This window comes from Opisthocomus hoazin, chromosome 2 (assembly GCF_030867145.1).
Source record: "Opisthocomus hoazin isolate bOpiHoa1 chromosome 2, bOpiHoa1.hap1, whole genome shotgun sequence".
Taxonomy (NCBI): Eukaryota; Metazoa; Chordata; class Aves; order Opisthocomiformes; family Opisthocomidae; genus Opisthocomus; species Opisthocomus hoazin.
The window spans coordinates 79,417,734-79,443,201 of record NC_134415.1 but is presented as its reverse complement, the minus strand read 5'-3'; the positions used below and the strand labels follow the sequence as shown (position 1 = coordinate 79,443,201).

The following is a 25,468-nucleotide window of genomic DNA, read 5'->3' as shown; positions in this document are numbered from 1 at the left end:
GCCTGGCTGAGTAAGAACAAGCCACTGTGGGACAGATTAATTTAATAAACATACATCATTTAGACTGGGGAGATACTCAGACGTCCAGCAGGGAGAAATCAAGCACTAGCAGTGGATCATTACACAAACACAGTCTCACTAGATTCCACTTTGCACAAACTGCTGCTTTCCCTGATTCCACACACTAGGTATATTAATCCACAGTAAAAGACTGAATAGAGTCTGTCCCTCCTTTCAAGGACACTGATAGCTTAATCTTAAAAAGAAAGCTACTGGGTTTTGTTTTCCTTTGTTTTTGTTGCTTGTTTCTCCATTTGATATTTTGAAGATTAAAACTTCACAGAAGAGGGAAGGAATCACTGCATAGGAAGCCTGCTAACCTGACAATGGGCCAACCTTCAGTTTTATGCTAGCTATTCCAGAAACAAAACAAACAAACAAAAAACCTCACACCATTCTGAAGTTCCATATTTATAACTCTAGGCTTCTGACGTTCATAAAAGCTTTTACAACTAGGAGGTCACTAAAGAGTCACGCCCGGGAACTGTGTAAGTAATTCATGTCACCTGGGGGAGGTGGGGGGAAAACTATTAGCCCAGTCTTGTGGGAAAGCAGGGAAAGAAACGGTCATCATCTGCCATCTTCTTTAATCTGCTGCCAATAGAGATTAAACCAGTAATTGTCTACAGCACCACTTGATGTTTGGCATTTGCTACATTTCCTTCCTTTCCAAAATCTTTTAAGAAAAAATTTTTGAAGATCATGGAACATATGGCTTAGTATGCAGGCATGCTTTAACACTGAAGACGAAGTAAGCATTCATAAGAGTAAGTTCACACAAGTGCAAACAATCAATCTACCACAGTCTTGTGATTAAATCTTGTCACTTCAGTCACAGTAACTGACAGTACACTCCCTGCTATGATATGTTTTACACAGCAAATCAGACAAGTGTTCAAGCATTGCAACAGGCTGCCCAGGGAAGTGGTGGTGTCACCATCCCTGGAGGTGTTCAAAAAACGTGTAGATATGGCACTTCAGGACATGGTTTAGCAGGCATGGTGGTGTTGGGTTGATGGCTGGACTTGATGATCCTAGAGGTCTTTTCCAACCTTAATGATTCTCTGATTCTAAGTCAGTTTTTACAGATGAATTACTCAGAGGTTCATGGTAATTTAGTTCACATGCAGTCAGAAGGCCTGAGTATGAGGGGAAGTGTTGCCGCATACCCTGTGAGTTAAGTCACAGAAAAAGACTCAGTAGCTCTTCAGGCTGCAGACTTTCACAGAACCTCTGACATTTCAGGATGCTCGTGGGCATCCTCTATGAACAAGATTCAGCTCCACATGGATCTATGTTTGAATGAAGTTCTATTAAATGGAGTTGAAGCACAGTGTCACTAAAGAGGCATGTATTTCATCTCCTATTGTTTGATATAGTTAGGGGACTGGGACACAAAAAAGCCTCTGCACGTTTAATATATGCTATTATGTCATCTAGTTGCATGTTTGCTAGAGGCTTACTTCATTTGGCCTGAATATAAACTTGGAAGAACTTCAGGTTCTTTTAATGGTAATGATCTAGTTCCTGTATAGTAGAGTCAAGTGAAAAAGCTTGGCATGGGAAAACTTAAATAGTAACAAGAGTACATGTTTCTCTTCAAGAAGAATTTAAGCTGCACCCTGCATTATACACAGCACAGGATACAGTAATTGTTGACACTGTTTTGCTCTTCCTCTAGACTGTCCTGCTTGTTCTGTAACCCTATTTCAGCCCATTAGCTGCAGTAGTGCAGGTTACACACATCATGTTGCACTTTGGTTTTGAAAGCAAGTTGCAAGTCCACCTGAGACCAATTACTTCCTTTCCAGGTGCCAAACTGTACTACAAAGTCTTATACAAACAACACTAATATTTTAAAGAATTGTCCTCATTTTCCTTTAACAGAAACTTCTAGATCAGAACATTTTTCTCCAAAACTAAAGATAAATAAAGAGAAAGCTCACAAAAAATATTCAAGAGACACCCAGTTCTGTTTCAAACCTCCACTACGAGCTTGTAGAGCCATTCAAGTATAAAGGAAGAATGAACCTACAGTGCCCTCAAGTGTGAGGGGGTGTGAAGTGGAAGAAGTGTGGAGATCTACTGGGAAGAGAAAGCTCTCAAGCCTTCAGAAAGGACCCTCACTGAAGAGAAACATGCTTACTTGTACAGGCTGGGGGTGAATTGTCCTTATGCATTATAGACAGACTCTCTACTATAAACAGGTGCAAGAAACAAATGACAAAACATCTCCACTTTCACCTGCCCTTTCAAATGCTTGTGAGCTGGAAGTTTCATGTTCATTCTTACCACAGGAACACAACAACGGCAATTTAGTTGTCTAGTGTAGAAGCCTTTAAATGGTATTTAAAGGAAGAGTATCTTAGTGGAAGGTCAAATTTTGCACTGAAGAGACGAGTCCAGAGATGCTCAAGACAACAATACTACCTCAGTGTCTGAATCTCTTAGCAAAGATCACACTTCAGTCTATCACCAAGGAAGACAAAAGCTATATATATTCTAGTTATATGAAAATTGACAAGGGTAATGCACCTTAACCAGCATTCACAAAAACCTGCAAGTCAAGTTGGAAGCCACCTAAATTAGCCAACAGGAAGCACCAAAGACAGGAGCGCATCTTCAGTCTCATCTCTCACTGTGCTGTCTTTCTGCCTACCACCAAAAGGCACCTGCATCTATTCAAGACGACAACCTCAAGCCCAGAGACTGGCTCTCTCGCTGCAGCAGTTAGATCACTTAAACAAGATAGAGGCCAAGTTCAAGTCATTAATAAGTCTGAGGTGATTTCAGCTTCTCTTCCCTGAACAACAAAGTCAAGCTATTTAATGATGGCAACACTGTCAGCACTTCCAAGTGCACTAGTCCTGCTTTACGTGCAATCCTTAAGATGTTCACTGGCCCAGAAATGAGAGCAAAAGCTAGTCCAATTCTCTCATCTTGGGAGCCTAAGCATGTAAGAGGCATGACTTTGAATCACCTCAGGCAGAAAAGGTGCTGAACCTAGAGTCCTCACTCTTTGGGAATGCTCTAACCACTAAGCTATTACTCAGGAGTGGGAGGGGTAGCTCTGGCTTGTTTTGTGCAAAGCCCATCTGATAGGTCTTCCATAAACATGCTCCAAGAACACTATGTTCTGCAAACTCTGAGAGGAGATACAGACGGAAGCATTTAATCTCTGGATCCAGAGTGAGCTTGAGCATAGGCGTGGAACTATTGCCCTCTTTCAAAACTAAAACACGCATGGCTGAACATCTGATGAGGTTGTGCCTAGCTGCTCACCGAGTCTACCTGCAGGGTGAGAAGGATCCTGAGTTTTGAAGCTCTGAGTTGGGGCATAAACACAAGTTTTCTGCACTCAGTTACAGTCTTTGGGCTGCAGAATTGTCTTTCAGTAACTTAGTGGTTAGACCACCCTTACGGTGGGTGTGTACTACAGGCCACCTGACCAGGAGGAGGAAGTTCATGAGGCCTTCTACAGGCAGCTGCAAGCAGCCTCACAATCACAGGCCCTGGTTCTCATGAGGGACTTCAACCACCCTGACATCAGCTGGGAAGACCATACAGCTAGGCAGGCGCAATCCAGGAAGTTCCTATAGAGCATCGATGATAACTTTCTGATGCAAGTGGTGGAGGAACCAACAAGGAAAGGCGCTCTGCTGGACCTTGTATTAACAAACAAGGAGGGATTGGTGGAGGATGTGAAGGCTGGAGGTAGACTCGGCTGCAGTGACCATGAAATGGTTGAGTTCAGGATCCTGCGTGGAGGAAGCAGGGTGATAAGCAGGATCAAAACCTTGGACCTCAGGAGGGCTAACTTTGCCCTCTTCAAGGAGCTACTGGGAGGAATCCCGTGGGCCAGGGCTCTCGAAGGCAGGGGGGTCCAAGAGTTCTGGTTGCTGTTTAAACGTCAATTCCTCCATGCTCAGGAGCGGTGCATCCCCCTGAGAAAGAAATCGAGCAAAGGAGGCAGGAGACCTGCATGGTTAAATAAAGAGCTTCTAGCGGAGATCAGGTGGAAGAGAAAGGTCCATGGAATGTGGAAAGAGGGGCAGGCCACTTGGGAAGAGTACAGGAATGTGGTCAGAGCGTGCAGGGATGCGACGAGGAAGACCAAAGCCCACCTGGAATTGAAGCTGGCAAGGGATGTCAAACAACAAGAAGGGCTTCTTCAACTACATCAGCAGCAAAAGGAAGGCTAGGGACAATGTGGGGCCGCTGCTGAATGAGGCAGGTGTTCTGGTGACGGAGGATGCAGAGAAGGCAGAGCTACTGAATGCCTTCTTTGCTTCAGTCTTCAGTGCCAAGGCAGGCCCTCAGGAATCCCAGGCCCCGGAGGTAAGAGAAGAAGCCTACAGAGAGGATGACTTTCCCTTGGTCGAGGAGGACTGTGTGAGGGATCGCTTAAGCGATCTGGACATCCACAAATCCATGGGCCCCGATGGAATGCACCCACGAGTGCTGAGGGAGCTGGTGGATGTCATTGCTGAGCCACTCTCCATCATCTTTGAGAGGTTCTGGAGGACAGGAGAGGTGCCCGAGGACTGGAGAAAGGCCAGTGTCACTCCAATCTTCAAAAAGGGCAAGAAGGAGGACCCAGGGAACTACAGGCTGGTCAGCCTCACCTCCCATCCCAGGAAAGGTGATGGAGCAGCTTATCCTGGAGCTCATCAACAAGCAAGTGGAGGAAAAGAAGGTCATCATGAGTAGTAAGCTTGGATTCACCAAGGGGAAATCATGCCTGACCAATCTGATAGCTTTCTACGATGACATGACTGGCTGGGTAGATGAAGGGAGAGCCGTGGATATTGTCTACCTAGACTTCAGCAAGGCTTTCGACACAGTCTCCCATGATATCCTCCTAGGGAAGCTCAGGAAGTGTGGGCTGGATGAGTGGTCGGTGAAGTGGATTGAGAACTGGCTGAATGGCAGAACTTAGAGGGTTGTCATCAGCGGCGCTGAGTCTAGTTGGAGGCTGGTAACTAGTGGTGTCCCTCAGGGGTCAGTACTGGGCCCAGCCTTGTTTAACTTCATCAACGACCTGGATGAACAGTTAGAATGTACCCTCATCAAGTTTGCTGATGACACCAAACTGGGAGGTGTGGTAGATACACCGGAAGGCTGTGCTGCCATTCAGCGTGACCTGGACAGGCTGGAAAGCTGGGCAGAGAGGAACCTGATGAGGTTCAACAAAGGCAAATGCAGGGTCCTGCACCTGGGGAGGAACAACCCCATGCATCAGTACAGGCTTGGGGTGGACCTGCTGGAGAGCAGCTGTGTGGAGAGGGACCTGGGTGTCCTGGTGGACGACAGGTTAACCATGAGCCAGCAGTGTACCCTGGCTGCCATGAAGGCCAATGGGATCCTGGGGTGCATTAGGAGGAGTGTGGCCAGCAGGACGAGGGAGGTTCTCCTTCCCCTCTACACTGCCCTGGTGAGGCCTCATCTGGAGTACTGCGTCCAGTTCTGGGCTCCCCAGTTCAAGAAAGATGAAGAGCTACTGGAGAGAGTCCAGCGGAGGGCTACAACGATGATGAGAGGACTGGAACATCTCTCCTACGAGGAGAGGCTGAGGGAGCTGGGCTTGTTCAGCCTGAAGAAGAGAAGGCTGCGAGGGGACCTAATATATACTTACAAATATCTGAAGGGTGGGTGTCAGGAGGATGGGGCCAAGCTCTTTTCAGTGGTGCCCAGCAACAGGACAAGGGGCAATGGGCACAAACTGAAGCACAGGAAGTTCCATCTGAACATGAGGAAGAATTTCTTCCCTCTGAGGGTGACGGAGCACTGGAACAGGCTGCCCAGGGAGGTTGTGGAGTCTCCTTCTCTGGAGATATTCAAGACCCACCTGGACAAGGTCCTCTACAGCCTGCTGTAGGTGACCCTGCTTCGGCAGGAGGGTTGGACTAGATGACCCACAGAGGTCCCTTCCAACCCCTACCATTCTGTGATTACTGAAAACCAGGACCTTTGTCTTGCTGAGTAATTATCATACAAGACAGAGGAATCCCAATGCTACTTACAATAAGTGCCACAAATCTTAAGATATCTTACTCCATTTAAAAAAAAATAAAAGCCACAAACTGTACTGTAAACACATCAGAGTTGAAAAGCAAAGCATTCCAATACTAGGAACTACCAGAAGTTGAGTCTACCTAGACTATCCCAGCTTTCAAGTTTACATTCTACTACAGGGAAAAATTTTCTGTTAGGGTTATCTCTTCCTACAGTGCCATCTGTTGCAGAACCTCACCTCTTATTGTTACTGTGAGCTATGTATCACAAAAAAAGCAGGGACAAACTGGTCAATGAAAATACTGCATAGTAAGGTCTGTCACAGTCATAATCTAAATGTACACCAAGTGTCTGAATTACCATTCAAATCATCTGTAGGAAGCTATCCAATGCATATGCTGAGAGTAGTACAGTATTGCATTTAAAAAATGCCTCAAAGACACAAGCTGTGTAACTCTGCCAGTTATATAGTGAGGGAGTTGAAACAATTTGAAGAGTATTTGCACCTGACTAAAAGGCCACAAGCTCCAACACTCTTTTACACCCTTCTTTAATTAGAAATACCACCTGTGCTCTGATGCATTAGAGCCTGGTAGTAAAACTTTGGGGATACATGCTGTCTGTTGGGTCATTGCTACAGCCAGGGTTGAACTAAGTAGAGCACTCTTTTGCTGAAGGAGGCTTTGCCATGAAGTCATACAGCAGGAGGGAAGCCGAACTGCAGCACAGCAGCCGGGAAGTTTCACCGTGCAGGTGAACAAGTCTTTTGTAACGGACCACAGTCACAGAGCAAACAATCTAGTTTCTTCTAGTAAGCATGGACTGCCAATGACAAAGAATTAATCTTTTCTACTCTTTCTTTGTAATAGTGGACAATTAACAGTATTTAAATAGATTTTTCCAAAACTCAGCCTGGACAATCCAGTACTTTTACTCTGCTTGTAATAGAAAAAAAAAAGTAGCAAACAGCAACACTACCATGCAACACATAATTTTACTTTACATGTAATATAGTTCAGCATAAAAATTGATTTTATTCTAGAGATAGCTTAAACACATTCATTGGTTAAGTTTTGTTTAATATGAGCTAAAAAGTCCCAAAACATTTAATGTCAGCCCTCTCCCCCCAAACAGAATCATCTCTTGCGATCTCTCAACTTAGAAAATTGGTTAACTGCCATACAGTAATTTAAAATTCTTCATTGGTAAGCTCATAATTCTAGCTAGGAGTTATTTACCTAAGTTCTCTGACAATTTCATTTCCCTCTCATGTTAGATACTTCAGAAAAAGAAAACAAACTGATTATGGCTATTATTTACTCCTAGTACCTGCACTGGTATTTTCTGATTAGATCACGGAAAGTCCACACCATGGCCAGCAACAGCAGACACCATCATAGACACTTAGAAGACCGATTTCCTTCACAAACCTCATTTTTTTTGATCCCAACTGTTTCAACTATTAAAACATCACTATAGTTTGGTAGGGTTTGTGTTTCATTCTTTTTTTTTTTTTTCTTCAAACGTGGGAATGCATGTCTACTGTGTTCAGAAGAGGCGAATTCTTGCTGTATGTGCATTCTTTCATTTTTGTTTTTTAAAGATATTGATGCAAAGTCTTGATTGACACTGCAGAGAACAAATTTGGGAAGTTCCAGTTGAAGATAAATTCCTTATAAAACTGAGATACTGAAAATCAGGAACTGAAATAGAAATAGACATGCAACTTGAATATAGTGGTGAGCATTCATAACTAATATATGAAGTGCTGCAATGGTCTGGTTCACCTACTACCACAAACTTCTTACTCTTGCATGTTCCTCTTTTCCCTTCCCCACAACTGTATCACTCATCATTGCTTTCAGATCTAGGTAGAGAAATCAGTCAGTTACAATTATATCATTTTTTAAAGAAAACTAGTCAGAAATCATCACCAAATAAAATACCTAAAAATATGCCCCATCTCAAGAAACTTTCAGGTTACTATTCTGTAACCAGCAATAGCACAAGACAATAAATTAAGGACAAAAGTTTCATTTTTCAAGAGTTTTAGAATAACAGATCTCAAGTCACAGTGATGTTACTTCAAACAAGTCAAAAATGAAATAAAACATGAGACATGAAGTCTCCCCCAAGTGTTCCTTCAAATTCATTACATCTTTCTGCAGTGAGTCCATCAGATTCAGTTCATTTAGATCACCTACAAGTTAAAACAAACCTGTGTAGGAGACAATAGGATACGGATACTATTTAAAGAAAATGGTTTGCTCCAGTACAGCTAGGGATCTAAACAACTGCTATTCCTGTCTCCAAGAAAGCTGGCAGAGCTGAACTGTAGCAGGTTGTCATGTCAAGACTGCAACCTGTTATCAAATCCTTTCCACGTGGAATTCTGTGAAGCATGCATAAGTGAGCAAGAGTTTGCTTAAGCTAATTTAACTGTAAGCACTGGGATGGACTTTACCTATTTACTGCTATGGTAACTGGCACACCCGGTAGCCCACAATCAGTGAGCCAGTTTGGTCCTGAAAACATTGCAGCTGCATTCATATGGCATTACATTTAACCTCCGAGGCCCTGCTAAAAGGTATGCTACCACACAAATAGAGATACTGTGCTTCCAGGCTCAATATGGCACATCCAAAACCACCTTCCTACATCTCTGTACTCACAATGTAACTTCTCAGATTAAGAGACAACTGTGACTGTCAGCTTGGCAAAGTCATAAAATAGTTTGGGTTGGAAGGGACATTTAAAGGTCACTGAGTCCAACCCCCCTGCAGTGAGCAGGGACATCTACTAGATCACATAGCTCAGAGCCCCGTCCAACCTGGCCTTGAATGTTTCCGGGCATGGGGCATCTACTATGTCTCTGGGAAACCCATTCCAGTGTTTCACCACCCTCATAGTAAAGAATTTCTTCCTTATCTAAATCTACCCTCTTTTAGTTTCAAACCATTACCCCTTGTCCTATTGCAAAAAGTTTGTCCCCATCTTTCTTAGAAGCCCCCTTTAAGTATTGAAAGGTCACAATAATGTCTCGCCAGGGCCTTCTCTTCTCCAGGCTGAACAGCCCCAACTCTCTCTGCCCTTCCTCATAGCAGAGGCGTTCTAGCCCTAGGATCTTTTTTGTAGCCCTCCTCTGGACCTGCTCCAACAGCTCCATGTCTTTCCTGTGCCGAGGGCTCCAGAGCTGGATGCAGGAGTCCAGGTGGGGTCTCACCAGAGTGGAGCAGAATCACCTCCCTCGGCCTGTGACCATGCTGCTTTTGATGCAGCCCAGGATACAGTTGGCCTTCTGGGCTGCAAGCGCACATTGCCAGGTCATGTTCAGCTTTTCATCTACCAGTACCCCCAAGCCCTTCTCAGCAGGGCTGCTCTCAATCCCTTCATCCCCCAGCCTATATTTGTGCTTGGGATTTCCCCAACCCATGTGCAGGACCCTGCACTTGGCCTTGTTGCACCTCATGAGGTTCACACAGGCCCACTTCTTGAGCTTGTCCAGGTCCCTCTGGATAGCATCCTGTCCCTCAGGCGTGTCAGCCATGCCACAAGGCTTGGTGTCATTGGCAAATTTGCTAAAGGTGCACTTGATCCTGCTAGGTCATTGATGAAGATATTAAACAATAGTGGTCCCAGTACGGACCCCTGAGGGACACTCCTCATCACCGATATCCATCTGGACATTGAGCCATCGACCACTACCCTCTGGATGTGACCATCCAATCCATTCCTCATCTACCAAACAGTCCACTCATCAAATCTATCTCTCTCCAATTTAGGGAGAAGGATGTTGGTGGGGGACCATGTCAAAAGCCTTACAGAAATCCAGACAGATGATATCCATAGCTCTTCCCTTGTCCACTGATGTAGTCACTCCACCATAGAAGGCCACCAGGTTGGTCAGGCAGGACTTGCCCTTGGTGAAGCCATGCTGGCTGTCTCAAATCACCTCCCCGTCCTCCATGTGCCTTAGCATAGCTTCTAGGAGGATCTGCTCCATGATCTTCCCAGGCACAGAGGTGAGGCTGACAGGTTGGTAGTGCCCAGGGTCCTCCTGCTTACCCTTTTTAAAAATGGGTGCAATGTTTCCCTTCTTCAGTCACCAGGGACTTCACCTGACTGCCACAACTTTTTACATAGAGTGTCTTGGCACCTACATGAGCCAATTCCATCAGGACTCGAATGCATCTCCTCAGGTCCCATAGACTTATTTATGTTCAGATTCCTCAGGTGGTCACGAACCTGATCACAAACCTTATGACCACAAAAGGTCCAGGAAACCTGAAATCTGTAAGAGGAAACACACAATTTTTCATAATAAAAGGAAGTACTAATAATGTTTTGAAATGGAATCCTGCAGCAAGGTATCAAAATGCTTTTGGACAAACCAACCAGCATATAGCCTCAATCCTGTAAACATGTGTATGCATCACTTATCACACATGAACACTCCCCCAGTAACAACATTTAAGCAGTTGTGAATTATTTAAGGATAATGTCAAAATTGCTTGTTGTACACAACATTTTTAATGAAGTGCCTACTGGTTTATTTTTCGTCCATAATTCTTTGATCATCAGATGGTAATGATGTAACTACCCTCAGTAAACAGTTCTCAGTGCCACAGGAGGTGGCCACAATATTACTGCTAAGACAACAAATACCCCAGTTCAAAATTAAAAGTCTTCAGGAAAAAAACAAAACAAAACAAAAACCAAAAAGCCATCCACAACAATCTTCTCATTAAACAGATCTATTTAATATCGTAATAAGGGACACAGGGATACAAACCTTTCATCTGAATATAGAACAAATGCTTTGCCCTTTTGGTACAAGAAAATTCTGACCTCTTTCTGTAGCACAATGTATCTTTTTTTTCCCCCCTCTCCAACAAGTGATCCCCTTAGCTGAACTTCAAACAAGCCATATAAACACTTACTTCATCCTAGTTTTCTGAAGCTTTTATATTTAGAAGTGTACTAAAAAAACAGGAGATAAATACCAAACATTATGATTTTCAAAACTATTTTAGCATGTTTCAGTCTTTACCAAAATCCTTGTTCAGCTCACCTCATTCATCTAAAAACCATACTACAACAACTTAGTTGGGTAAAAATCCTTCACCCCACCTCAGAAAGCCTTAGAAACTTTCTCACTGCTTTGGCTTTAATATAAAGCACTTTTGCACTGAGACGAATTTCACAGCAGCTGGACAACAGGTATTTTTTCCTAACTCGAGGAGGTTTTAAGACCTCAGGTACTTATTTCTCCATGTGACATCTTGTCAATAAACAAGACCTCCAGGACCAAGTTAGGTCTCTTATTTGAGATGAGGCAGACCAAGTTTCAAGTTCCAGTTCAGTCCAGTCCACTCATGCTTGAATGGGACACTCATACATCCAAGGGAAATGTTCCAAGATATTTACTACTTATGCAATTTCTACTGCTTGAGAAGACCTACTTTGTCTATTCAACTGCCCTCTAAAGTCACTGTTTGTGAGAGGGGCAAAGTACAGACTGGAATGCGTGACCTTCATGCTCATAGTTTTTGGCTATTCTAAGCCTACTTTTCTTTCTAGTCTTCACAGGACTTTCACTCGTTACTAAGGAAGCCTTCCCCTGCAAGCACTCTGTCAAAAGCAGTACATTTTCAGAAAAAGTTTTTATTTGATAGGCCAATCATCTTTGAAACAATCAAGCAAATACTGATATCCCAGCAAATCCTGAACTTCACTCTCTAAAAACACATCAAAGAACTGGCTGAAATACAGAGCTGGGGGGACACGGACCATTCTTTATTAAATAACCTGCCCCACACATTTCCTAGACTTTTTTCCGCTACAAGAGAGAAATAAAAACGATTGTTGTAAGACATTCCTAGACCTTCATAATTTGCTTCAATAATGACAGTATCCCCTTTAGGATACTCTCCTGCAGATGACTGTATTTCCAACTCAGAGTACACTCTGTGAAGAGTCATTATCCTATCTAATAAAGTGAAGGAAAGCAACTGCCACAAGGACATGATAGCTGTTTCTCTTCTATGGTTACTTATAATAATCAGACTGTTGCAACAGAATATTACACAGCATGCTGGTTCAATTCTTTATTAATTCTAACCTTCAGAATTGTTAGTAATTCCAGTAACTTCTTAGAACAAGCTTCCCCTTGCCATCTTGAAGTCTCAGGGTTCAATACTTCCCAAACGGAGCTCAACATTCAGAAGCATAAACTACATAAGAGGTATCACTCATTTTGAAGATAAATTATTTTACAGATTCTATTATTCTCTTCACATTAAGACTGTCTTAATCTCTAAGAGATAGAATGCTTGATTTCAGTGAGGATCAGAATCTACTGTTGCATCAGATAAAGGAATCCTGTCTCTAATGAGGCCATTAAATGATATTATCCCTGGCTTCTGTTACTTACAGGAGAAAATATTTCACATATTTATCCCTCCATGCTATTTCAAATTAAAATAAATAATGTTTGGCTTAATAATTCAGAGTTAGTTCTTTGTTAGATTGCCTGCCTCTTACCATATCATCCTACCTAGCTAGATTGTCTACTCTGTTATTTGTAAACAAATATTTGAGTATTAAATAGAGGAATTATTGAAAGATTAGTAATCATTTTTATGCTGAAATTATGAAATCACTCACATGATGATACAGATTTGTAGGTTTGTTTCTGTTGCAGAATGAGGAAGGTATCTCCGTATAGCTGCCTAAACCAACTACATATAAAGAAAAAAAAAAAAGTATTTTTGTGATATAATTCAAGTACATAGTCTTTCGGAAAAATGATACATACCCAGTTAGTGTCCTAACAGAACTGGCATCAAATGAACTACTTTCACCATCAGCAAGTGACAGATGATCTGTCTCAGTTCCATATTTGCCCAGCTCTAGACAGCAAGGTAGAGCAAAGCCCACTGTAAAATCCTATGCTCAAACTTACATAGTTCCATTCAGTTCAGCCCTAGTGCAACCAAGGTAAGACTGTGACATCCAAGGGGTCAACCCACAGCATATTTACTTGGCAAATGCAGAAAATGTTTTCTAGTAACACAGCAGAAAAAGTATCTTTCTGGCCCATTCCTCCACAATAACAAGGTATTTAGCAAGTGCACCAAGACAAGTTTTAAGCCCTTCCAGACAGTGTCGAGAACTAGCATGGTCAGAGAGATTTCTGCTTTGGCTGGACTGCCACTGCCGGAGAGACTGGGAGAACACAGTGAAGGTTGCTCTGTCAGATTACCACTCTAGCATCTGGCCTACTCTATCTCCCAACCAACTTTCCCTATCAACTTCTGTGTGCAAATAGGAAATAAGAGCTGCAAAGTATTACTACCACTACAGAATCTCCGCATACAGACCAGACTTCATCACACAGGACAGAACCAGACAGGTTATATTAGCAAAGAATGACCTGGGATAAGTTTGCACCAAAGCCATATCTGCAGCACAAGGTAGTAGACTTTCACTGAAACTTACTGCTTTGGCCCTCCCATGCCAGCATCCCTCAATAAAGTCCAAATGTGGTTACAACTGACAACTGAAACAGGCCATTGCAAACAAGGGTTACATGGGGCTGGCACTGAAAAGTCAGCTGTCATTGCTGTGGTAATGGATTTGCAGCATTAGTCTGGTTTATCAAGAAGGGTAAGCACTGAAGCATCTAGTTTACCAGCTCTGAATAACACAGGTCCCAAACAGTCCCCAGATAGCACACCATTTAGTCCTGAAATTAAGATGAGATGTTACAACGATTTGGGGACATGTCTACATTTTGCCCATTTACTTCGGAGAAAGCTGCTCAGGTTGTATAACAAGCATTTACAAGGACTCTCAGAAATTTCTGATGAGCTGAACTGAGATGAGCTGTCTGTCTGAACCGACAGGGAAAAGTTCAAGTCTTGTTTCTGAGGTGTGGACACTGAACGGTCCACTTCAAAGGCCCATTTTGTCCAAATTCTTCCTCCATAGTCATGCGAGTCTACAGTTAAAGTAAGTTTTTCATCTACAGTTAACTATTACATTTTCTGAGGAAAAAACATTGTAATTTTGAGCAGTATTTGACCTTAGGGCCATTTCTGCTTATTTAAATAACACTGTTACTGATGTATATATGTCACTACAGGCCTGTTTGGAAGTGTATCAATATTAAAAATTAAAATCCAAGAATCTTTCCTTCCTGAATGAACACACTAACTGGAAGGAAGGACTTCTTTTTATATGTAAGTTATTTCTTAAGACAGAATAATTCCTCCATCTAGTCTGCCCCCTACATAAAATCTGGTATCTTAGAAGACATGTTTATTCCTGAAATAATTTTCAATAGACAATTTGTGAGTGTACATCTGGAGAAATCCTCAGTTTTCTAACCCCATCAAGGGGGGTTTAGAAGTGGTTTACCTTTTTTAGAAGATGGTATTAAAATCTGAATTTACTCTTTGTAAAGTGCTTTGGCTTCTTTAACCTCAGGACATCATCTTGATTATTTTTTTAGCAACTATTTTTTGCAGGAACAGCAAGTCATTCAACTTCCACGTGAAATTTTCAGAAGAATCATGGTTTTATGCACATGAATGAATATTTATTACTATTGGGAACTACTTCTGAGCCATGTGGCTACCATACCCCAGAAGATCTGAGACACAGGAACTGTAGTCCTCCAAAACATGCAAATCTGTGACACAGACGGCATTGCTGAACTCTTTAATGCAGATCTCTGGCCCTGAGAGGAAGAACATAGGTATAAACTACACACATGGGATGCACATAATGGCCTATCACTATAAAGTTAATTTTTGTACTGGAAGCACTGTGAAGCAGCCATATTTTCCACTGCCCCCAGCAGTAATGATTTGCACCCTGAATTCAGAGTGTATTAAGACTGTACTTCCTCCAAGTCTCTTTTACCAGTGTGAACAGACTTACTAGCTAACTCTAAAAAGTAGAAAAAAACCCCGACAAAACAGTCTATACTTCAGTATCAAGTATTCATGTAATGCATAAGCTATAAAGAGTTAACTACTACCTTTAGAATCTAAAATTCAAGACATTTTACACTGTGCAATACAAAAAGTATCTTCTCTGTTAAAAAACCACAGCTTTCATTCCTCATGAAACCTCACCCAATAACTTCAATCCTTTAACAGAAAGGCCTGACACCAAGTAATGAAAGAAAGAGGAACAACATTTGACCTTCCCAATTTACACATACTCTTCTTTTGACAGATTCCAGACAACATCAGTCAAGCAGAGTTGCCGTGTTCTGAATAGTCAGAAAAGCAGAACACTAGAAGCCAAGATACCAATATGCCTTCTAAAAGTCAGACAAAAACATTTCCATTTGGCTGCTCTTCCTGTGTGTTGGAACAGAACAGTAGCAATAAAAATATCAGAATTAAGCTTCTCTTACAGAACACTATTTATACATTAATTTCTAGGTAAATATAAGCAACTGTTAGAAACATACTTGGTTTTTGTTTGTTTGTTTGTTTTTAAAAAAAAAGGAATCTAGGTAAAGTTACAATGCTTCCAAAACCTTTTCTGTAACAAAAGTAGGAAGGACTGAATGGACACATATGAAGTTAGGGCAAGTATCAGAAGCAATCTTGTTCTGATAAGGATTTATCTTCATAACATGATGAGCTCCAGAAAACGTTATGTGCATGGCAGCTGCCAACTATTTAGTACTGTTAAATGAACATAAGTTTGGACTCAGCATTGACTGGAAATTCAGAGAAATAGCAAGTTTAAGAAAATATTTTTGCTCTCTTCAGTCTTTTTTCTATACAGAAATCAGTGCAAATCTAGATTAGAACTAAAATTTAAATAAATGGAAAATCCAAACAAACAGTTTAATCCAAGTGGAATGTGCTGCTGGCAGACAGGCTGCATTTTAAAGTTAAAAGTTTTGTTGCACCAAAACACCAGAAACAGTGGAGGCTCAGCAACAAGCTGCAATGGAAAAAAATCTTTCAGAAAAGAGGTTCCCCTCCTCCTCCAAAAAAAAAAAAAGGCACACAGGAAAGGCTTTAGAGCTTCAAGTAGGTTTCCATTTACAAGTTTGTTCCTCCTTTGAACAAATATATTATTCCATGTTTACTCTCTAGGAGTTAAGGAATCCTTCACTAAAATACCCCTTCTGGAAGACCAACTGTTTAAAAACAGTTCAATAGGAAGCAAGAATATCACAAGGAGGAAAATTTAACTAAAAGGTTCTTATACCTTGAGTCTCAAACCTTAGGCTCACAGAGCCAGTCAGATATTTAGATAGACAAAGGACTGGCCAGAAAAGACGTGCAACACAAAAAATGTTATTGCTGACTCCAGAAACCATAGAAAAGTGAAGAAAAGTTACAATTTCAAACCAATTTACAGTAAAAAAAACAACTGCATGTCTTCAGAAGTTCTGTGCTTTCCTTTAGTACAATACCTGGATTGAAAGTAAGTTTTTGGAGTTGCACAAAAGGAAGACGCATATCCAATTACATGACATAAGTAGCAGTATGTGTTCTAGCATCACCGCTGTTTTTAAAATACCACTCCAATGTATTTTGGGATAATATTCAGGCAATAATACACAACACTGGGTGATACTTTTGACCCAAAATGACTTGCAACATCAAGTTTGGTTTCTACATAAAGCTGGAGTGAGGAAAATGGTTAATTGTTTACTAGGTTTAAATAGAACTACACCAGTTCACTTTCTCAACCCAACTTTTGGCAGCAACCTAACCTAAACTTTCCAGAAGAGAACACACAGAAAAAAAGAAAAAGTCATTGGAAACATCAAGAAAGTGGTAAACAAGAGAAAAACCACCACTTAACTTTTTGGATTTAATTCACATATGTAGGTCCAAGTGAAGATTTCCATGTTTCACTTGATTTCTGGAGAGAGAGCTAAGTCGTCGGGTTTTTTTTCCCCTCCCTCCCCTTAAACAGTAAACAACTTACTGGAATAGAAAACCATACTGACAGCAAACCATAGTTTTGGAAATGTGAACACTCAATATCCACGGGAAAATATACTCAAGCTTTCAAAACTATTTTTCTGTCCCGCAATGGTATATTCAGTACTTTTCCACTATGTTTATTTTAAAAGAAGAAACCTTGACCTGAAGAAAAAGTCAAGAGTAAGATGACAAAACAGCGTTTCTTCAATGCTCACTTTGCCCTTGTCATAGTGAGACAATGTAATTTCTTTTAAAAAATATACTTTGGTTAAGCTAATAGAAGATGTATTATTTTACATACTAGGAGCCCATACTTCCTTTTTTACTTAATACTTTGCATATTGTATGTCAACTTCTAAACCTTTCCAAATTCTTAGTGCTTTTTACTTTGGTTGAACATCTCCTCAAGATGCATAAAATTTCTCCATATGAGAGCAAAAAAGCATCCAAATGCATGCCAACACCCCAAAATGAAGACAGTTATTTACATACCAAATGGGGAAAACAAATTATAAGATGTTTTTAAGAAAAGAAAATAGAACTAAGTTGGCTTTTTGGCAACTTCAAGCAGAGCAGAACTTTTAGCAAAATCAATGCAGAGAGGGGAAGGATCACTGCTACCCGTACACCATTAGTATCGGAGTAAGAAAAATAATTTAAGATAAAGAACTACATTGACGCTAGAATACATGACTGTAGACTGGAAAGGATCATCTCCAGCTATGAGGTTAAAAGAATAGCCAACTTCCAGAATTACCTCTTGAAAAAGAAGCAGGAAAAAAAGAAAAAAAATCATCATCTAAAACAAAGCTTGTGTGACTTAGCAACTGCTAGATCAGGAGAACAGATGCTGTTATTTACAAAATGTATTCAAGCTGAAGCACTTCTGGTTTCTACAGATTTCTAGATATTAGCTCCTATGGAAAAAAAAGAAATCAGGAAACAAACCTTTTCTTATGCAAGCCACCAATGCACACCCTACAGTTGCTTGCCTCATTAGTAAATAAAGAGATGAGAAAATGCATGTCTTCCATTTCTTCGGTTTAATGCATTTCAATGCAATCCAAAAAAAAGAAAAGATCAACCAAGCCAATATTATCAAACGTGTGCTTCACTCTTCACTTCTTTTGAAGATAAAAGTTCTAGTTATGATGTCCTGAAAAATCAATTCAGCAGAATCATAGAACCATAAATTTACAGATCAAGTTATCCCAAACAATTATAAGAAAAAATTGAGTAAGCAAAGCTCATTTCCATACAAGAAGGATGGCATACAGCTAGCACGGAAAATTATGGAAAGGCTCCAAACACAGAAACAGCATTTGAAGTGACCCAGAGATCCTACTTCACATCACTTTGAGAAACTCCACTGTTTTCAAGCAACTCTATTCCAACCAAAGACATTCTTAGGGCCAGGCAGTTCTCCAACTGACAAGCTCAACAACAGAAAACTTCCCTTCATCTCTCTCAACAGATTGAAGCCTTCAGAAAGGAGGAGAGTAGGCTGAAGAAGGGAGGAGTCAGACAAGGCAACCTAAGGACCATTGACAATTTTAGTTTTTTAAAAAAATACGTTCACACCCATGCTCAGAACATTCCCTGACATGTCAAGATTAAGTCTTCTCCCTTAACTTCTCCAGCCAGCCTCGACACACATGCGTGATACAGACCCATCATCAAAACACATTTACAATAAATACTGAGGAGGTACAGTTCTGTTTGTAGGCTAGAGAAGCTGTAAATAAGACTAATCATTTAAGCACATCATGTCATTACTTCAGTATCTCTCCCGATATTGAGAAGAGCCAGAGTATCTGAACAGTACAAAAAAAAAAAAGCCTCACAAACAAATGTTTTCTAAACTAGCAAACTGGCTTTTGAAGGGAGCACCCTACAATACATAATTAAACCCATTCCACCTAATGGCTGGAAGAGACAGAACATACTTTTCCTCTGAAGTGAATTCGCAAAAAAAGGATCTTTTCATTCACTTTACATAAGAGTACTATGGGAAACAGAAACCGATTTGGGTATTGGCATTGTGCAAGGAGACTAGTCAGCTTCCAGATGGATCAGATTCATCACCACCAGTGAGCATGCTATATTTACATTCGCAGGCTTGAACAGGCTATAAACTTCATCTGAGACACCTTTCCATGGTGATTGACCAACAGTAAGCATCACAAGGGAACATCACCATCATGAAGTAGGACACAGTCAAATTAACTCAGACAAAAAGTATCCCACCACCTAACAGATCTGCCTAGCTACAGATTTCAAAGTTCACTAAAGAAAGTTACTTCTGTTGTGCAGGAAGGCTAAAGAGTCTGAAGACAAAGTTATGAAGTCATTTATCAAAGATTACACCAAAAGCAGATTAAAGATTTGGAAAGTTAGCCAGTCTCCTGTAATACCAGAGTCATCAGAATAAACCATTTGAGAACAAGGAGCAAAGAGATAGTGAACTCTACTGTGAGGAAAACCTAGCAATGAAACAGAAAAGTAACTCCTATTTTATCCTTTAGGGACAAACACAGGGAAACTCCTACCTCGTCTCCTGGCAGAGGCTTTATTTGTGAAGGAAGAGGTCAGGATGCCTGCTCTGGCTGTGACTAGAAGTCTTCCCATCCTTTCTGGATGCTCATTTAATTTATATCCATATAAGTATTTTGCTGGGATTTGGAAAGGTAAGGGTATTCCATTCCATGTCCTCTGCCAAGCAAGCCTAGGTCACAGGCAGTGCCCAAAGGTTATAATATGAGAGGGTATATATGAGGCTGCTGACACGACCCCTCCCTTGTCCTGTGCCATACAGCCCTGTGCAAATTATGGCATTCCGTTACATTTATCCACTAGAGCAGCAGGCCTAAGAAAACAAGAAGGTAATCAAAGTTGTCCCAAGCCCACTACTTTTCAGTAAGAGACAGAGGTTCCAGACCACAAGTTCCACTGCTACATATCTGGTAAATACAGTCTTGACGGTCAAAGGCAAAGCGCTTAGAGGGTACATCCCTCCAAGCACTTACCAACACAAAACACAGAAAAAGAGTCTGGAAGGAAAAATCATTCAGTTGGCAATGTGCAGCCTTTCCCAGGGAGAGATCACATAAGCACATCTCTCCTACCTGATGTTTAAGAACATTTTAGACACAGAGTTCTAGTCATGAACATCACTGTATAGTCTATGCCATTGCTTTACTATCCTAATCCTTGAAATTTTCCCCCAAACATCTAACCAGTCTTGCTGGAATTCAGATCAACCAATCATTCATTCTAGCTCATGTTTCCTTCCTCTTTGCAGCAGTCTTTTCATCCCCTCCATTATTTATTTGGGAACATACTGTCTTAGCCTCCTTTTCAGCTGACTATACCACCACCAATTTCTTCAAGGTTTCTTCACAACAACAACAAAAAAAAAAAAAAAAAAAAAAAAAAAAAAAAAAAAAAAATCAGAGTTCTAAAAGATATGATACAAGCTCCCACTAACTTTTAACATAATTTAAAATTCTATGGCTGCCCTCCAGTATTCTTACTCTCCCTCCCAGCCTGTATATCTGCAATTCGACAAGCATAAAACTTTGCTAATCAAGACCGTGCTGGACAGGACCTTGTAGAATCTGTACCAAGTGCTTGCTATCTGACCTTGCTTAACTTCTGGGGATGATTTTCCAGCTAATTTTACTCACTGCACAGTAGTTTCTAGATCATAATTCCCTATCGTATTAATGAGAATATCATGTGAATATTGAGGACTCCAGTACATCAACGTGTTAACATTATAGCATCTCTCTGCACCACAAGGCCTGTTACTCCATCATAGAAGCAGCAGAAATGCTGGATTTAAAATAATTTATCCTGGATAAGTCCATTTTGGCTGTTGCTCAACTTCTTTTTCTAGGCACTAAAAATATGTTTCATCACGGCTCCAGTATTTTTTCTTCGTGCTAAAGATGAAATCCACTGGTTTCCTCTTCATCCTATCCCACTTAGCCCATACTGAAGAGGTATGCACCATTATTCTTTTTGAGCATACTACTTCCCTCCATTATCAGCTCTGAGACTGCTTCAGCTAGTTTTTTTTTCATTTTTTTAAGCACCTCAGAATGAATTTCATCAGGCCTCACCAGACTGCAAATCTGTTGCTTATCCAAACAACCTGCAGGCTTTTTCACCCTAGTGTAGGACAAGTACTATTTACGCTTTTATCATGGCTATTAACTACACCGGCTGGGTTAATCATTTCAGAGAACATTTCAGTCACCTCAGCATTATCTGTTAATCCATTAATCTGTGTATCTTTTATTTCTTTCCTCCTTTCTTCCAATATCCCCTTCAGCTACACCTCATTATGTATTTGACTGTCACAGTTTTGTTCATGCATCTTCACGCACTGCATGTTCATCTTCAGCAACCTACAGTTTCCCATTTTCTGTTTGTTTCTTGTGTTTACATGAATGAAGAAGTCAATAGAGCACAAAGTTCTTTCTTCATTATTAATTTTACCCTTCAGTGAAGGTGTTCGGTACTACTACATTACTTCTCAAAGAGGTTGAAAACAGATTCATTCTTCCCTGTATTTGCCCCCCAATCAAGCTTTACATGACAAATTCTAAGCTTATTGACATTTGTAGGTTTTATTCTGCTATTCTATATTCTTTTATCCTACACAGGCTAACATCTTGTGGTCACTCCTGCAGAACCTGCCTCCCATCTAGGCATTCTCTTTGTTAATCTAAAGACTATGAATGACCTGCTATTCCGCAAGGTCGTAAGCAATGTTATAAATACATGCTAAATACCACATATGCAAGGAGTCATCAAAAAGGAATTATATATTTGGGGTTTTATCTCAAAAACCACTCATCAAATATTTTTCATATGCAAACATTCAAACTCTTTTCACTTCGTTAATGCATTGCAATTTAAATACCTTTAAAATATTTAAAAATATATGTATTTGGTCAAAGCGACTTTAGTGACCTTGTTTTTATTAATTTTTTTATTATTTTATTAATAAAATAATAGGAAGTCTTAATCAGAAAAAAGGGCTAGTTTGCTGATACTGCCTTTGTAATAATTCTTATAAAAACAACTTGTCTAATCTAAATGAGAAATTAGATATATTCACTTACACTAAAAAGTATCTATTATTATGTATATAAAAATATATATAGCCTACAATAAGAAACACATTGTCCTGAATATAAGTCAAATCAACAGGAATTTACATTAAGCAATAATTTATTTTTATAGATTCTGATACAGGCAATGCTAGCATTAATGATACTATTTATTAATAGCAAAGAAGAAAGTTGCACACTTCAGATTCCACAATATTTCAGAGGCATTTTTCTCCAGGAAAAAAAAAAAAGACCATAACAAAGGCAGGCTCAGAGGGATGCCACGCTGACAAGCTGCTGCCAAGTCTGCAGCTTACACCAGCCATATAATGCATTCTACCAACTTGCTTCAGACACAAAGGTGCAAAAACACCAGCAGCACAGTTGCTAATGCCTAAATGTTTGTTGATTACCCCAACAGGCAAGAGGGCACTAGCACTGGAAAGAAATAGCTATCAGACTACATGGAAAATTCAAATCTTTGATTTCCTCACTGACCTATCCTAGATGCAGGGCAGAAAGATGAAGAAAGCACATTTTACAATTCTCCATTTCACTGGGGAGGGGGTGAAAATCAGTCCAGGCTCAGACTGCTAGTCTGAGCTAGACCAGCCCACAGGAGAGAAAAGACGGCACCCATTTCCAGGAGAACCTTTAGGTTCAAAGTTGCCTCTCCTGCCCTTGGGCTCTATGTCATTTAATAACTTGGCAGAGAATAAGGTTTAGATAGCATAATGGTACTTATTGCTGTGGACTCAAAGATTGCTTCATATCCCAAAACAGGGAGATAAAGTAATACAAGTGAGTCCTTTAAGTACTGATACTGTTCTGAATAGGATTTCAAATTTTTATAATGTTATTAAGCTATTTACCTTTAGAATCATGGCTGAAAGCCACGAGTTCTATGGGATAATTATATTTAATTTAATAGTTTGCTTTACCTGCCATCTTCATTGCAAAGATTTAAATAAAAGTACTCCCAGACATGAAATCAACAGAAAACCATTTCATGCCTGACAACAGTCCACAGCATCCAAAATGGAATACTTGGATTGAATTATTTCTTCAACAAATGTGGATCCAAATATTACAATGAAAATTTTCATTTGTGAGTATAGCCACAAGAAATAAGACTTGCTACTCTATATTCACAGAATGTAGAATACTTCTCCCAGATTTAGTCCCTAGAAAGAAGTTACAAAAGCAGCTTTTAAAGATTTTCTTAAAGTTTTATTTTGCTTGTTGTTAAACCTTTACTGCAGCTTGTGTGTATACAATTGGTTTCATATTTATTATATCTTTCACATCTATTATTTATTAATCAAGCGAACTACAACCATGGGATTTGATCTTGCAGCTCCTGTATCAAGAGGGACATGCTTTCTGACAAAACTTTTCGGCCTATTTAGAAAAGCTAGTGACAAAGTTTCTAAACAAGACTAATAGTTGAACATGCCAGTAACTTCATACACAAAAGCCTAAAAGGGAGTCATCAGATCATATATTGTGACCTCCTGCAGGACTTAGGTGTGAGATCACCACCTGTTTGGCCTTTGAATAGACTGTGATAACTTGTGCCTGGTAAAAGCAAGTCTTCCCTTAGCAGTCTGTTCCAGTGACTCATCATTCTCACTGGTAATGGGCTCACTTCTCATTTGACTCTAACAGGGAAGATACTGATGCAAAGCTGCCAGATTAAGTTGTCAACTTAATATTCAAGCTGGAGTTTTTTCTTTCTTTGTTTTGTTGGTTTGGGTTTTTAAAGAAAAGCAGCATAGCTGTCAAGCCTTTCACATAGACCATATGTTGTATTTGTAGCTTCTACGGGCAAAATCTGCTTTGAGAAAAATGCCCCACACAGCCCAAACTGAATGAAATAAATTATACTGTATTTATCATATTGCACACTGCTGAGAAGTTAGACAAAATAAACAGAGCGTCTCTCAGCTTCAGTAATCCAAACCCAGAATTCCTCTGAACCGCTTCAAAGCGGGACAGAGCAAAGATGGATCTACGTACAAGTTCCTTTAAAACACATACGTGCATGTATTGCTACATATATTGTAATACATGTGTTAAATATGATACATATATGTGTGTATTGTGTGTATTATAATATATGTAGAGTTTTTATATATATCTATAAATATAAATAGACATATATATATATATCTATCTCCTCCCCCCAGATTCCCTTATATTAAACCTGTTGATGTTCTGGGATAAAACCCAGAATAGCGGGAATCGGGCAGCTAACTCCAAGCACACAGCCCTGTGTATTCAAGCCCCGTGTATTCACTTGTGATTAAAAGCAACGCCTGGGCTTCCTCCCCTCCTCTGCAGCAAGCAGTATGTCTGGCAGCGCTGCTGGACCCGTCGGTACAAGCCCCGGGCGAGGATTTCGAGACCCGCGTGCAAAAAAAACTTCAGGCGAGCAAGAGAACTGCAACGCGAGGGACTAAAATTAGACTGTAACAGCGGAAGAATACAAACTAACATTCATTTCTGCTGGTATAAAAGGCCGCTAAATCCCCTCCGCCGGATCGCACTCCAAAACCGACGGTGCCCTGCGTGGGACGGGGACGGGAGAGCCGGACGGCCGCGGGGCTCTCCCGTCCCCGTCCCACAGCGGAGGTGGGGGTCTCACCTGCACCTCGCCGAGGATCGCTTCGCTCTTCTCCCTCACGTCGGGGAACGGGCAGCGCTTGGAGAGCATCAGCAGGCGGGCCAGCACCCCGTTGAGCCCGTCGCGGGCAGCGATGGTCTCGGTCCGGCGGAGGAGGGCTTGCCCGATGTTCTCCAAGGCGGCGGCGCGGGCGGCGGCGTCGCGGCTACACAGCCCGTCCCAGCGCACCTCGCCTTCCCGCTCTTCCATGGGGCCGTCCGGCTGCTGCTCCGCCGCCGCCTCAGCGGCTCCGGCTCGGCCGCCCCATGGCGGGCTCCCGGCAGCCGCCAGCCCGCCCACAAAGACGACAAACGCAGAGGCGAACGGAGGGACCGCCGCCTGCGCCGCATGAGGGGTAGGGTGGGCGGGAGCTCCCTCAGCCCCGGTGGCGCCCCCGGCAACCCGAACAGCGCCGCCGGGGCTTCGCCTCTCACGGCGGGGAGCGGGGCAGCCACCACCCTGCGGTGCCGGCGGCTCCTCCCTCCCCGCCCCGGGCATGGAGGGAAGGGGACGGCCCCGGCCCTGCCCCTCCGCCACAGTGAGGGGCGGCCCCCTCAGCCCTCCCCGCCGGGGCCGGGCAGGGCCGCCACAGACCCCCCAATGAACCCGTCACCCGGAGGGGGGGAATTAGGGCAGGG

The 25,468-nt window shown here is 41.5% G+C and overlaps 1 protein-coding gene across 1 annotated transcript in view; it reads right to left on the bottom strand.

Annotated features, from left to right (window-relative positions):
* Positions 1-25,362, bottom strand: part of SESN1 (sestrin 1) — an 86,908-nt gene extending 61,546 nt beyond the window's left edge. The window contains exon 1 of the mRNA XM_075414249.1: positions 24,813-25,362. Coding sequence (XP_075270364.1) covers positions 24,813-25,328 — 516 coding nt within the window. The 5' untranslated portion in view covers positions 25,329-25,362. The remainder of the gene's footprint in view (positions 1-24,812) is intronic.
* Between the last annotated feature and the right edge of the window lie 106 nt (positions 25,363-25,468).